General features: G+C 46.6%; 1 protein-coding gene across 2 annotated transcripts in view; it reads left to right on the top strand.

Annotated features, from left to right (window-relative positions):
- The window catches only part of LOC139578900 (catenin alpha-2-like), a 707,491-nt gene that overhangs the window by 254,963 nt on the left and 436,807 nt on the right, over positions 1-15,721 (top strand). For both annotated transcript variants that reach the window (XM_071407028.1, XM_071407029.1), the window contains exon 7: positions 8,788-8,991. In XM_071407028.1, the coding sequence (XP_071263129.1) occupies positions 8,788-8,991 (204 nt within the window). The remainder of the gene's footprint in view (positions 1-8,787; positions 8,992-15,721) is intronic.

Raw genomic sequence — 15,721 nt, 5'->3', positions numbered from 1 at the left:
AGCAACAATGTCCTAGTTTACCTTTTGTTTTTCATTCAACGTTTTACAACGTCATTTCTTGACATCCTTGTTACCTCTTACTTCTCAAAGGTTTTTGGTAATCACCTTCCCAGAACCCCATATCTTTCAATAATCAGGGATCGGGATCCATTGAAAAAGAGATGACTGTCTCAATGGTTCTCACCTGTTTTAAATAACCTCAACGATTAACCGTCTGACCTTCACCGTGGTTCATTTCTAAACAGGAAGTAATGCTATTTATCACAATCACTACGGACGTACTCTCATTGAGTCAGAAAACATATCGGGGTTATGTTTTGAAGGTTTGCTCCAACCTGTTGCTTCGGTCTTTCGTTTTCTCACTCCATTCTTTGATTAGGCTTGAACGTCTCATGCCTAAGGGATCTATATCCCAATATCCAACCGGAGAAGATAAGTGACAAAAGTGAATCAAATCAAATGTTATTTCTCACATGCTTCCTAAACAACAGGTGTAGACTAACAGTGAAATGCTTCCTTATGGGTCCTTTCCAACAATGCAGAGTTAAAGATAAAACAATTATAATTGAAATAGTGACAAGAGGAATAAATACACAGTGAATAACGAATAACAATAACGAGTAAAAAATAACATGGCTATATACAGGGAGTACCAGTACCGAGTTGATGTGCAGGAGTACGAGGTCATTGAGGTAGCTATGTGCTGTACATATAGGTAGGGGTAAAGTGACTAGGCAACAGGATAGATATTAGACTGAGCTGCAGTATGTGTAGCAGCAGTGTACTGTATGTGGTGTGTGTGTGTGTGTGTGTATGTGTGGCTTGAGTATGCATGTGTGCACATGTTATGTGTGGGTGTGGACATAACACGGCGCTCTCCCCAATTGGTAGTTACAGTCTTGTCTCATCGCTGCAACTCGCGTACATACTCAGGAGAGGCGAAGGTCGAGAGCCATGCGTCCTCCGAAACACGACCCTGTCAAACCGCACTGCTTCTTGACACACTGCTTGCTTAACCCGGAAGCCAGCCGCACCAATGTGTCGGAGGAAACACCGCACAGCTGGCGACCGAAGTCAGTGTGCATGCGCCAGGCCGTCACAAGGAGTTGGTACCGCGCGATGGGTCCAGGACATCCCAGCCGGCCAAATCCTCCCCTATCCCGGACGACGCTAGGCCAATTGTGCACCGCCTCATGGGTCTCCCGGTCGCGTCCGGCTGCAACATAGCCCGGGATTGAACACTGATCTGTAGTGACACCTCTAGCACTGCCATGCAGTACCCTAGACCGCTGTACCACTCGGAAGGCCTTGATTAGGTATTTAGAGGTCTTATAGCTTATAGCTGTCAAGGTCCTTTCTCGGCCTTCCTCTGACAAGTCCTTGATGGCAGGGAGCTCGGCCCTAGTGATGTGCTGGGCTGTACTCACCACCCTATGTAGTGCCTTTGCGGTCGGGTGCCTTGCATTTACCATGCCAAGTGTTGATGTAGCCTGTCAAGATGCCCTTGAAGGTGCAGCTGTAGAACTTTGAGGACCCGAGGGGCCCATTGCAAATCTTTTCAGCTTCCTGAGGGGGAAGAGGCCATTGTGCCCTCTTCACAACTGTGTGGGTGTGTGTGGACAATGTTAATTCCTTATTGATTTGGACACAGAGGAACTTGCTCTCGACCCACTCCACTACAGCCCCATCGTTGTGGATGGGGGTGTGTTCACCCCTCCGTTTCCTGTAGTCCACGATCAGCTCTTTTGTTTTGCTGACATTGAGGGAGAGGTTGATGAAAGCTGTGGACGAGGACTAAATTGACACTAGAGAGGTGCAAGGAGAATGAATTCAACCGTCACCAATTCTCGTTAAAAGGGCCCTGGGCCTTTGTCAAAACTGGAGGATGCATCCCCCCACCCTTCTCCCTATCTCTCGCTCCCTCTTTCTCTCTCCCCGCCATTCCCCCATTTCCCTACTCCGAGCAATCACAACAAACTGACACCCTGCTCGGAATAACAACAAAGTCCATCCCTCAGGGCAAAGCTCTTCTCTACTGTTTTGTCATGCATCTTGTAAATAACATATTATCTTCAGCTGTTCTCCCCCCCCCTAAGAGACTTTTCCTCCGAGATGTGAGATCCCCTCCAGGGTACTGTGGGTTTGCTGCACTCCCCTTTGTCTTCTTAAATCAAGGTGTCCCAGTCTCCATGGTCCCATCTAATCTCCTGTGCCTCTACATCTCTTTGTCAACGAGCAATGCCGACTGCTTTTTATTCATTTCCTTTACCGTTTCTTGTAAGCATATGTCGCTTTGAGCCTTGCACTATCTAGAACCTGAAAGGGTTCTTCAGCTGCCCCCATAGGGGAACCCGTTGGAGAACCATTTTTGGTTCCAGCTAGAACCCTTTCCTCAGAGGGTTCTACATGGAATCCAAAGGAGTTCCACCTGGAACCAAAAAGTGTTCTATCTGGAACCAAAAAGGGTTCTCCTATGGGGACAGCCGAATAACCCCTTGGAACCATTTCCAAATGGGTTATTCTGCACGTGTTGCAGAATTCACGCTATCCTCGTCCACCACCAATTAGCATGCAATTGCAATTTCTCTCTATCTCTCTATATATATATATATATATACTGTATATTGTCAGCTGAGATGTATCAATATTTGAATGTCTGTATGTTATATATCCCTGATTCTATTCTCTATTCAAAGATATTTCGATTTAGCGAGGGATATGGAGGTATAGATACATATATTACCCCCTCTCCCCCAGCCAACTGTTGCAGAGAGCTGATAAGAGGCAACTTGAGTAATGAGATTGTTTCTGCTTGGCAGGAGCGAAAGGACCCCTATTTTCCACCTGAATCGGGTAATTTGCAGCTAAACAGCGTTATTCACTAACACATCTACCGGCAAAGTAGTAATCGTCCAAGTGACTTAAAAAAAGAATGAGAAAAGAGAGAGACAAAACATCAACAACAATCAGTAAGACAAACAGACTGATAATCCTGGGAGGAAATCACAGATGAACTTGCAATTTCCGCCACGGCACTCTGCAGTCTTTTTCTGTGTCTCCCTAAAAATAGCAGCTATCGGAAATATCAGGCTGTGTGTATGGTTGATGGAGTGTGCGAGTGTGTGTATTGTTTGTGTCTGTGTGTGTGTGTGAATGTGTTTGTGTGTATGATGGTTGTGCTTGCCTGTGTGTATTAATTTGTGTGTGTGTGTGTGTGTGTGTGTGTGTGTGTGTGTGTGTGTGTGTGTGTGTGTGTGTGTGTGTGTGTGTGTGTGTGTGTGTGTGTGTGTGTGTGTGTGTGTGTGTGTGTGTATAGTGGCGGTAAAGCACAACACAGAAGCCCTGGATGAGTCAGCGAAAGGAGCACACTGTTCTCTCCCAGTCTAAATGATGTACGACATGGTCGTCCGTGGGTGGGATGGAAGGCAGGGGGCGAATTCCATTACACCTTGGTAAAGAGAGACAAAAGGAGATATAAAATGTAAGAAAAGAGGAGGAGAAGGTGCAATAAGCAACAGGTCCGGGCTCCGCGTGGGTGAGACTCACGCAGAGAGAGAGACACACACACACACACACCTCTCAACATGTAGCTGGTGCTTGGGGCATTGGTCTCTGCTGCATGGCATTTTTTTTGTCCCAGCGTGGAGATGATTGCAGTTCTGAACACACAAGCCCTGTTGTGACTCAGTGTAAAGAGGTTGACAAGTCCCGACACTCGGTGTGGGCACGCGTCCCAAATGGCACCCTAATCCCTACATAGTGCGTTACTCTGGGCCCCGGTCAAAAGTAGTGCACTATTGTAGGGGAAAGGGTGACATTTGGGACGCAGCGCAAAGAACTTTCCTCCTAGATTTCCTTTTCCATTCGTGTCTCGTCATTTCTCCTTGGTTGTTTGTGTAGGCTGTGATAGGCTGGGATATGTCCTCCAGACTATTTGCTGTGTTGTTGGCTTTAGTTTACCGACCAGAAATCTTTCTGTCTTTGCCACGTCAATAGCCTGCATTTGGCGTCAATAGCCAGCAAATGGTCATATGATGATAAAGTGTACCTCCGTTCCCGGAATACTTCAAACATAGTCACGGTGTAAAAGTTGAGCCTGCCAATATCTGAGTGCACATACACTGATTCATACCTGGCCAGTGTAACTCAGACACATTTTTTGGGGTCTTTAACCTGAGCTGTTGAAGTTGAAACACCCCAGTGAAGACAGCAATTGGACATGTCCCCACTGGACTTTCTTTCTGCCACATGGTCGGTCTTAAAGGGATACTTCAGGATTTTGCCTATGGTAGTTAAAGGTAGTTGTGCGAGCCAATGCTAACTAGAATTAGCACAATGACAGGAAGTCTATGGGTAACTACTAGCATGCTAGAAGATAAACACAGACTTCCAGTCATTGCGCTAATGCTAGTTAGCATTGGCTTGTGAAACAACCTCTAACTTCCTTCATACTGGACACAGAGACATACAAATTGTATCCACGAGTTCATCTGACTCCGGGGAAGTGGATAAAGGGCCGCATTGTCAAATCCCAGAGTATCTCTTTAAACTAGACCACAAACTGCTATACAGACTTAAACTGCTAAATGTAACTGATAAAATGAGTCCCTTGGGGGGAATCAGGCCTTCAGTATTTGGGTTCTGGAGGCGCCAACCAGTGAATGTGAATGTAGGCCAGGGCTTGTAAAGGAGGCAGGGTCGTTTTAGAGGTAGCTGAGAGAGAGTGTCATTAATAATATAAACAGAGCCACTGCCCTCCTGCTGTCTCACAAGTCCTTTTTCTCTCCCCTAATTTTCTCTGCCTCTGACCCTCCTTCTCTGTCTTTCCTCCACGCCTTCTGTTTCTCACATTCTCCCTCGTACTCTCTCTCTCTATCTTTATCCGTTTCGTCCCCATCGCATATTATCTCTCTCTCTCTCTCTCTCTCTCTCTCTCTCTCTCTCTCTCTCTCTCTCTCTCTCTCTCTCTCTCTCTCTCTCTCTCTCTCTCTCTCTCTCTCTCTCTCTCTCTCTCTCTCTCTCTCTCTCTCTCTCTCTCTCTCTCTCTCTCTCTCTCTCTCTCTCTCTCTCTCTCTCTCTCTCTCTCTCTCTCTCTCTCTCTCTCTCTCTCTCTCTCTCTCTCTCTCTCTCTCTCTCTCTCCCCGCCTGTGTAAAGTAGGTTATGTGTAACAATGACACAGGCCCCACCAATATCCTCCATCCCGTCTTTATTATGCATAGTTTGACAAACAGCCTGTCACCCTGCCCCCTGTCCAGGCTCTGAACTCACTGTTACCATTCTCTTGCTTCTGCGACTAAAGCCTCCAAAACAAACATTTTAGATTTGTTATGTGTCCTAAGGCAGGGCTGTTTTTTGTTTGACATGTTTTTTTGTTCATTTTCAAATCAGAACCATCTGAGTTGATGTAGCTCAGCTCATGGGCAGCGGGCTGCGGTGGCGGCCTCTGTTGAACCATGATGCGAGCGGGGAGCGCGAGCGACTTCAACCTGAATCGCTTCTGTAAATATTCTGTGTCCATGAATAAATCGGGGATATGTAAAAAAAAATACAAATAAATAAAAGAAAGGTGTCACCCCGAGAAAGGCTAGCAGAGCGGTTCCACGTTGTGCAACGCTGAAACGTATGAAAGACAGTAACCCTCTGATTACAGCCAGTTTCATCCAGGCCACCTCTAGCTCTACTGATGCTGGGCATTCCCATTCTTCCCTCCACCCCCCTCTCCTCTCTCCCACATTGAAGAAAACGAGATAAGGCAAACCTTAATGAATGCCTGTATTGCCGGAACGCATGCCATCACCTTTTCGCGCGGCTAGCATGTTTGTTCGATACAAACAATGTAAACGCAACAATCTAGCCCCATTCTTTTTTTCTTCTTTTTCACCCATTTTTTTCTCCCCAATTGGTAGTTACAGTGTTGTCTCACCGCTGCAACTCCCATACGGACTCGGGAGAGGCGAAGGTCGATAGACATGCGTCCTCCGAAACACAACCCAACCAAGCCGCACTGCTTCTTGACACAATGCCCATCCAACCCGGAAGCCAGCCGCACCAATGTGTCGGAGGAAACACCGTACACCTGGCGACCGTGTCAGCGTTAACTGCGCCCCGGCCCGCCACAGGAGTTGCTAGTGCGCGATGAGACAAGGATTTCCCTGCCGGCCAAACCTTCCCTAACCCGGACAACGCTGGGCCAATTGTGCGCCGCCCCATGGTCCTCCCAGTCACAGCCGGCTGCGACAGAGCCTGGACTCGAACACAGAATCTCTAGTGGCACAGCTAGCACTGCGATGCAGTGCCTTAGACCACTGCACCACTCAGGAGGCCCTTAGCCCCATTCCTAAGACTCACTGTCTTGGTAATGTCTTCCCAAAGCCAATGGATTGTGCTTACCAAGCCTGCATAGCCGGAGGCTCTTAATAACATTCAAGATGAGATGAAATGTAACCTTTATTTAACTAGGCAAGTCAGTTAAGAACAAAGGAACAAAGTCTTATTTACAATGACGGCCTACTCCGGCCAAACCCGGGACTCCCAATCACGGCCGAATGTGATGCAGCCTGGATTTGAACCAGGGACTGCTGTGACGCCTCTTGCACTGAAATGCAGTGCCTTAGACTGCTGCGCCACTCGGGAGCGTTAAGGCAGAGAAAACGGTGATAATGGTGGGCATTATGGGCAGGATGGAGATGGCTATGACCCTATGACTTTCGACACTCCAGGTCTAATACCATCTGTGTTGTTACCTCTCGTTCTCGCACACACAGAGCAGTGGCCTGGAATGGGTGTCCCACTCATAGGGCCGGGTTGCCACTTCAGGGTTTCAGACAAAGCCGTCAGCTCGATGTCTCTCTGTTTGTGTGCGTGTGGAAGTCGCTCCGGGTAAGAGATGGTAAATGGGTTAAATGTTAAATGTGTGTGTGCTCTGTGTCTCCCGTCAATGTGACGGCACCCTGCTGTCCTTTAGAATAGGCTCCGGTTGCTAGACTCGACATTGTGGCTAAACCGCTTTGTGGACAATAGATGCCGCCGAGCTGCGACAAAAACAAATTAGGCCCTCGCAAAGCAGTTGAAGACAGTGGTCATTGAACGGCACTGTGTTTTGCATTCAACTAGGCCCGACTAGAACTGTTTTCAACCATAATGCGCATTACAACTGATATAAACACATACACACACACACACACACACACTTACACACGCAGACACACACACAGACACACACAGCTAAGGAATTTAGGGCTTGGCCCGTGTGTAACTCTTAGGCACCTCTTTACTAATAAACGCTGCCTACCCAGCGTGACTTCTCCCTCTTAAAAACCCCACCGCACCGCAAACTGCTGCCGAATGGGATATTGAAATTGTACGGCCGTAAAACGTAAAACGTAATACCTTCGCCATCAATATGGTAATTTTTGATCTTACCTGCTGTACAGATCATAAAAAAGTATATTTTGCAGCTACTTCCATCAATAAAAGCCGGGGGCTTCGCCTCATGGCCCCTGTGTTTCTTCACTCTTCACTCTGTGCTTAAAGGCCCCTTAAAGCAGACGGGGGGGGGTAAGGGGCTGGTACTAGGACCCTAAAGCTACGCTTGAAGGTGACATTTCCTCCACTCTCAGCCTCTGGCTCTACCACCTAGCGCTGACAGATTGCACTGAGCTGTCTGCCACCGCGGTCCTCGCTGCCAAATGTGATCGCTAGCTCTTTGTTAGGCTTTGTTCCACTCCATCTTCTGATCAACTCCCTCCCTCCTGCTGTGGCAGCGCTCTCTGTTTCTATCATTCCATCGATCGTTTGATCTTTCTCCCTTTCTTTCTCCCTTTCTTTCTCTCTTCCTTTCTTTCTTTCTTTCTTTCTGTCTTCCTTTTTTCTCTCCCTCTCTCCCCGAGAGAGTGTCATTAATAATATGAAATGGACCACTGCCGTCTGCTGTCTTACAGGTCCTCTCTCTATCTCTCTTCCCCTCTTTCTCGATCTCTCTTCCCCTCTCTCTCTCTCTCTCTCTCTCTCTCTCTCTCTCTCTCTCTTTGTGGCTCTGTTTGTCCCATATTCTCTCTCTCTCGTTGGGAGACGACGACTTTGGTCATGGGTCACTCTGACATGACATTGAGAGCTCCGATATTGTTATGTGTAATATTATAGTCATTGTGAAGACCAGAATGGTGTGTATGACTCTGTGTACCCCAGACATAAGCCTTTGTTACCAATAGTACATTTCAGGGACAACCAGTTCCAAACAAACAGCTGAGAATGTAACTCGTGGCTGACAGCAGAACCATAGCTTAATCAATCTCTCGCTCTCTCGCTCTCTTTGTCTCTCTGTCTCTCTCTCTCTCTGTCTCTCTCTCTCTCTGTCTCTCTCTGTCTCTCGCTCTCTCTGTCTCTCTCTGTCTCTCTCTCTCTCTGTCTCTCGCTCTCTCTGTCTCTCTCTGTCTCTCGCTCTCTCTGTCTCTCTCTGTCTCTCGCTCTCTCTGTCTCTCTCTGTCTCTCTCTCTCTCTGTCTCTCGCTCTCTCTGTCTCTCTCTGTCTCTCGCTCTCTCTGTCTCTCGCTCTCTCTGTCTCTATGTCTCTATGTCTCTCTGTCTCTCTGTCTCTCTGTCTCTCTGCTTACATTACATTCGGTATCCAACACTTAACCCTTTGGTAATAAGATAAAGGAGTGACGTGCTCCACTCTGAATGTTATACAGTCTCTTTGGGTGCAAAGTTCAAAAGTGCAATATCATTCAAAAGTTGACCTTTGGTGAGCCTGTTTCTGACCTCCCTCTATCCTTTCCTCCCGGTCAGAACAAGATCATCCTGGACCCGCTGACGTTCAGCGAGGCGCGTTTCCGCCCCTCCCTGGAGGAGCGCCTGGAGAGCATCATCAGCGGCGCCGCCCTCATGGCCGACTCGTCCTGCACCCGCGACGACCGCCGCGAGCGCATCGTGGCTGAGTGCAACGCCGTCCGGCAGGCCCTGCAAGACCTGCTGAGCGAGTACATGAACAACGTGAGTACCCCTCGAAGAGGATTTTGGGCTTACCGCATATAAACACACACACACACACATGCACAATCACATGTGCGTGCATACACACACTCAAACACACACGCACCTTTCCTCAGATACCCAAGCTGCTGCAGTTTGTACCACTCGTGTTCTCTCCTTTCTACGTCTTGTTAAAAAATTCACTGCACACACACACACACACACACACACACACACACACACACACACACACACACACACACACACACACACACACACACACACACACACACACACACACACACACACACACACACACACACACACACACACACACACACACACACACACACACCACAGCTCCACTCCATTACACATTGCCCCATCTATTCTTCTTTCAGCTCCAGACAATTCCCCACTCTCCCTTTTACCACTAACTTGCACACTTGTCTGGTTCTACTCTGTTGAAATACATCCTCTCTATTCTACAGTGCGATAGTGGACTGTAATGTGATATGCACAGCGTGACACGAGAGACACGGAACGCCATTTTGGCTCGCAGTGGCATTCCTCACTATAAATCTCCTCAGTCCATAACCCCCCCCCCACTGCAGAGCAGTTACCGACCCCCTGGTCGGGCCGCTAGATAACCCCCTAATGGCCTTGACTCTGGAGGTGAGTTACTGCAGTGAGGGAAGGCTGGCCGCAGCCGCGGCGCATTCATGTGTTTCACTCACTGTACCAGGTTATTGTGTGCTTTGCTGTGCTCAGCGTCCACAGACTTAATTGCAACCAGAGCCGAAATGGGGGCTCTATCGTGTCATTTCGGCCTTGTGTTGGGTTGGCCGACGGGGCTTAGTTTTGTGACTGGGTGGCCATTTTGGATACATTAAGGGGATCATGAATGAAGTTTCGGTGGCGGTGGCGGTGGTGCAATTAGTTGTCAGTTACTACTTAAAGGGCCCTAGTCCTTAAGGAAGGTCCCTCTGAATTTTCTCTTTCCTTCCTTCTTTCTTTCTCTTTATGGCCTCCTCCTCTTTCTCTCTCTCTCTGTCAGCTTCTGTAGTCATTAGCAATAGCAGAGAGAGCTCGGGCTCAGAGGCTTTTGAATCCCTTGTTGATCCTAAGTAGCTCATCAGCACGACCATCGTCCCCTAGGCCCAACTAGTGCGTTTACCAAAGCAATGGCCACCCACAGTCTCACAGTGAAAACACAGGCATGGGGACAGTAAATGTGTGTTCTGAGTTGACCCCATTCTGTTTGTGACAGTTAGAAGGATAGTTCATGGGCGGCAGGTAGCCTAGTGGTTAGAGAGGCGAGCTAACAATCGGAGGGTTGCAAATTCTAATCCCGGGTCTGATGGGAAACATCTGGCGGGAAGTGAGCTGGCAGCCAGAGGGTTGCTGTTATCAAATCCTAGATGCCATCGCCTGCCGTTGTGCCCTTGAGCAAGGCACTTAACCACCCCATGACAGCTGCTCCACAGGTGCAGAAGTAGGGCATGCTCCCTGTGTGTCTTCCAGTGGGATTGTGATAAAGCGGAAGTCCTGGTGGACCTGGTGTATAATTTCCATTGGACCTGGTGTATAATTTCCATTGGTGTATAATTCCCATTGGACCTGGTGTATAATTACCATTGGTGTATAATTCCCATTGGACCTGGTGTATAATTTCCATTGGACCTGGTGTATAATTTCCATTGGTGTATAATTCCCATTGGACCTGGTGTATAATTACCATTGGTGTGTAATTCCCATTGGACCTGGTGTATAGTTCCCATTGGACCTGGTGTATAATTTGACGAAGGAAGTGATCTTAAACTCACACTTCATTTTGATAGTCCTCTATAGATGATTACAGATGTGTAAACGATCAATTCCAGCTCTTTTTATATGCCACAGTGTTTTAGGTTTAAGGTTAAGGGTTACATTGAAGTTTAGGGTTAGGATAAGGGTTAGGCTAGGGTTAGGGCGAGGGATAAGATTACTCGATAGTTAGTCAACATGTTGTTGACAGTTAGTTGAACATCTACCGAGTTAAAAACAATCTATTTGGGACTATCCAAATAAATTGATACCAAAAAAAGGTAAGCTATAGCAAACGGACTCTGTGACAGAAAAGTTTTGATTTTGTGTTGTGGTGACAACCATCTGTGTTTGGAACACATGCATATTTACTGTATTCATCAATTTGTGTCATTTTCACTTACTATTTTCAACACTGGGAATATAAATATCTATGAGCGGGACAGCCCTCGGAAATAATTCAGATGCTTCTGAACGACTAAAAGATGAAGTATTTGATACATTTCACCAATTTAGTGAGGAACTGAAGGAATTGTCCAGTCCATTGTCCACTGTCCCCCCCACTCTCCCACTCATAAGCTCCGTCCACAGTTATGACTGAGGTTGCCTCACACTCGGTTGGCTAAATAGTGTGAAGATGTGGTAACATTTTACTCTTTGTTTCTCTCTCTCGTCTTGTGGTAAGAGCTCTTTTTAGTCACCTCAGCTGTAGTCTTCCCAACCGAAACGAATGAAACGAATGAAGTGAAACAGCAATATTTTAGCGAAAGCTGCTTTTGCATCGAGAGGGGCAGAGGGCATGTCAATGTTTCAGAAATTAGTACATAGGTTTGATATTTTAGGCTAACAAACAGTGGAAGCTGAAACGTTAAACTGTTTTAGACCTATATCCATCCCGTCCTGCCTTTCTAAAGCCTTCGAAAGCCAAGTTAACAAACAGATCACCGACCATTTCGAATCCCACCGTACCTTCTCCGCTATGCAATCTGGTTTCCGAGCTGGTCATGGGTGCACCTCAGCCACGCTCAAGGTCCTAAACGGTATCATAACCGCCATCGATAAAAGACAGTACTGTGCAGCAGTCTTCATCGACCTGTCCAAGGCTTTCGACTCTGTCAATCACCGCATTCTTATCGGCAGACTCAACAGCCTTGGTTTCTCAAATGACTGCCTCGCCTGGTTCACCAACTACTTCTCAGATAGAGTTCAGTGTGTAAAATCAGAGGGCCTGTTGTCTGAACCTCTGGCAGTCTCTATGGAGGTGCCACAGTGTTCAGTTCTCGGGCTGACTCTTTATCAATGATGTCGCTCTTGCTGATGGTGATTCTCTGATCCACCTCTACGCAGACGACACCATTCTGTATAGTTCTGGCCCTTCTTAGGACACTGTGTTAACTAATTTCCAGACGAGCTTCAATGCCATACAACACTCCTTCCGTGGCCTCCAACTGCTCTTAAATGCTAGTAATACTAAATGCATGCTCTTCAACCGATCGCTGCCCGCACCCGCCCGCCCGACTAGCATCACTACTCTGGATGGTTCTGACTTGTGGAATATGTGGACACCTACAAATACCTAGGTGTCTGGTTAGACTGTAAACTCTCCTTCCAGACTCACATTAAGCATCTCCAATCAAAAATGTTATCTAGAATGGGCTTCCTATTTCGCAACAAAGCCTCCTTCACTCATGCTGCTATACATACCCTCGTAAAACTGACTATCCTGCCGATCCTTGACTTCGGCAATGTCATTTACAAAATAGCCTCCAACACTCTACTCAGCAAATTGGATGTAGTCTATTACAGTGCCATCCATTTCGTCACCAAAGCCCCATATTCTACCCAACACTGCGACCTGTATGCTCTTGCTGGCTAGACCTCCCTTCATATTCGTCGCCAAACCCACTGGCTCCAGGTCATCTATAAGTCTTTGCTAAGTAAAGCCCTGCCTTATCTCAACTCACTGGTCACCATAGCAACACCCACCCGTAGCATGCGCTCCAGCAGGTATATTTCACTGGTCATCCCCAAAGCCAACTCCTCCTTTGGCCGCCTTTCCTTCCAGTTCTCTGCTGCCAATGACTGGAACGAATTGTAAGTTCTCTGCTGCAGACGTATATCTCCCTCACTAACTTTAAGCATCAGCTGTCAGAGCAGCTTACCGATCACTGCACCTGTACACAGCCCATCTGTAAATAGCCCATCCAACTACCTTATCCCCATATTGTTATTTATTTTTGCTCTTTTGCACCCCAGTATCTCTACTTGCACATCATCATCTGCACATCTATCACTCCAGCGGTAATGTTAAATTGTAATTGTTTTCGCCACTATGGCCTATTTATTGCCTTACCTCCCTAATCTTACTACATTTGCACACGCTGTATATCGATTTTTCTATTGTGTTATAGGACTGTACATTTGTTTCTCCCATGTGTAACTCTGTGTTTTTGTTTGTCGCACTGCTTTGCTTTATCTTGGCCAGGTCGCAGTTGTAAATGAGAACTAAAGGTGAAAAAAATTAAATACAGCACATCTCCGACTGTGCAAATAGTGTTTCCTGTTGTCTGGTAGTGGTAATAGCTGTGGTATTGAAAGCTAGACTACAGCCATTACCTGTCAGGTTTTCATTCCTGGGGTCTATTAATGCTTTAAACACGTGTTTCTAGACAGGCTCAATCAAATGCTCAAACTATTTGAAATAAATACAGGTACTATTTGTACCTAAGAGCAGAAATGTAGAAGCACAGACACAGTTGTATATATACATTGAGTCTACATACCTGATCTGTTCATGATGCCACTTGTTAAATCCACTTCAATCAGTGTTATATAAAGAGGAGGAGAAGTGTTTTTAAGCCTTGAGACAATTGAGACAAGGATTGTGTATGTGTGCCATTCAGAAGGTGAATGGGCAAGACAAAATATTGAAGTACCTTTGAACGGGCTATGGTAATAGGTGCCAGGTGCACCGGTTTAATATAGACAAAACACGCAACAATACAGACAAAACACACAACAATACAGACAAAACACACAATAATATAGACAAAACACACAACAATACAGACAAAACACACAATAATACAGACAAAACACACAATAATACAGACAAAACACACAATAATATAGACAAAGCACACAATAAGACACAAAAACACACACAAATGAAGGTGCATAGGAGCTGGGCTGTAATATGTACTACTACCACCAGTTCACATTGTGTTGTGACTACAGTGAGGCAATAATCTAATGAGGAGCTGTATCTAATACCCCCCCAGTTAGCTTCCAGACTAGTATGTAGAAGACCTACAGACACAGGCAACACACACATTAGATTAGTCTGGGGAGTAGCCAGCGATTATCACGCAGGGTCACTGCCACAAGCAGAATTGATACTGTAAGGGGTCAATACAGAGTGGACTTGCCAATGGCTTAGTGGCCACAAATGACACCTGTTCCGGAGCGCATCGACGCGGAAACAAGAGAGGAGAGGAGCGAGGGAAGGAAGGAAGGAGAGCATAAGCCGTCACACACAGGAGATCTGCAGGATTATGTTCTTAAAGGCCTTCATTTGAGTCAGCAGCTTGAAAAAAAAGCAAACGTCAGACAGGTTGAAGGAAGGGCAGATGTACTGTAGCGTAAGCTCGACGAAGGGGGAAAATGACTCAAACTTTTGTTTCACTCCTTCCTCGGAAAACTCTTAGTGCACTACAGATGTAGGATTTTAATTTGAACCAGTTTACTGCAGCAGGAAAATAATCCTGCAGCAACAGGAAATGCAAATGATGTGGATTATAATTAATGGACATTTTGTAGGAGTTTTTTTATTTTTTGTAATGGAAAATCAAGTCTGAAATGTCTAAGTGTTAATTGCAAACTTCAAAAGCCATTTTTAAACCTGTATTGCGGGATAGTTATCCTGTTACAGGGTGATCAAATTAAGATCCTACATCTGTATATAGAGTATAGGGTACCAATTTGGATGCACCCCAGAGTTGTATTTGTTCTTCCGTGGGCTCTGACAGACAGTTGGTTGATTGCGGTGCCCATTGATAGGGGCTTGGGGGTAAACGGCGGTAAGCGTGAGAGCAAACATGGGTCGATAACGTGGCAATGTGGTCCCCTCTTCAAACACAACCTCTCGAGAGGGATTTGACAGGTCTTAAACGCCGCCGGTGACCCGCTGTTGCTCAGACACTTGGCGGTCTCTGTGGCGGGCGTCTTCTTCCTGTGATTGGATGATGGTGGTGCTGATTGCTAAGTGGACAGTGTGGACACGGTCACACCTGGAGGAGAGGGAGCTGTATGTGGCCTCTGAAATAGTCACTTAACACACTAAGAGAAGCATTGAAAAGCAATAATAGCCATACTGTATAGTTCAGTGTGCTTCTCAAACTATGGTATGTAGACCTGCACTAGAGTCCCTGGAATGTTGCTGATTGAGTCAGTTCAGCAATGCTTGTCTTTATCAAGTAATCAACCAATGACTGATGAATGTCCATAGGTTATTGGTCCAGAGACCAAAGGTTACAGATGTTTTTATAACACCCACCTTCAGTAAAGTTTACTGTACTAGTCTAAACACACACAACACTGTCAATATCATTATTTTCCACTCTCCCTGCTCCATTCACTCCAATAATCGTTGCAGACTCCTCCTTTTCCTCCCTTCTCAGAAACATGGCTTCGGACTACAGCGGTTCACAAGGCACAAGGCAAGGTTAATCAATGGCGGTAGTCAGCAATAAATTAGGTCCAAGTGACAGGCGAATGTCCATACCTGTCGGGCAGCGCTGGTGATTAGTGATTGGTGACAGTGGCCCGGAGCTCCCTGGCTGAATCATCAGTATCATCTGAATTGGTTACAGACCGATCCGACTGGGCCGATCTCTATTGATCGGCGGGAGTAATGCATTGCTGGCTTGGGTCAAGGGGGGGGTTG

Source organism: Salvelinus alpinus, chromosome 6 (genome assembly GCF_045679555.1).
Source record: "Salvelinus alpinus chromosome 6, SLU_Salpinus.1, whole genome shotgun sequence".
Lineage (NCBI taxonomy): Eukaryota > Metazoa > Chordata > Actinopteri > Salmoniformes > Salmonidae > Salvelinus > Salvelinus alpinus.
Note: the sequence above shows the minus strand (reverse complement) of the source record. Positions and strands in the feature narration are given on the sequence as shown.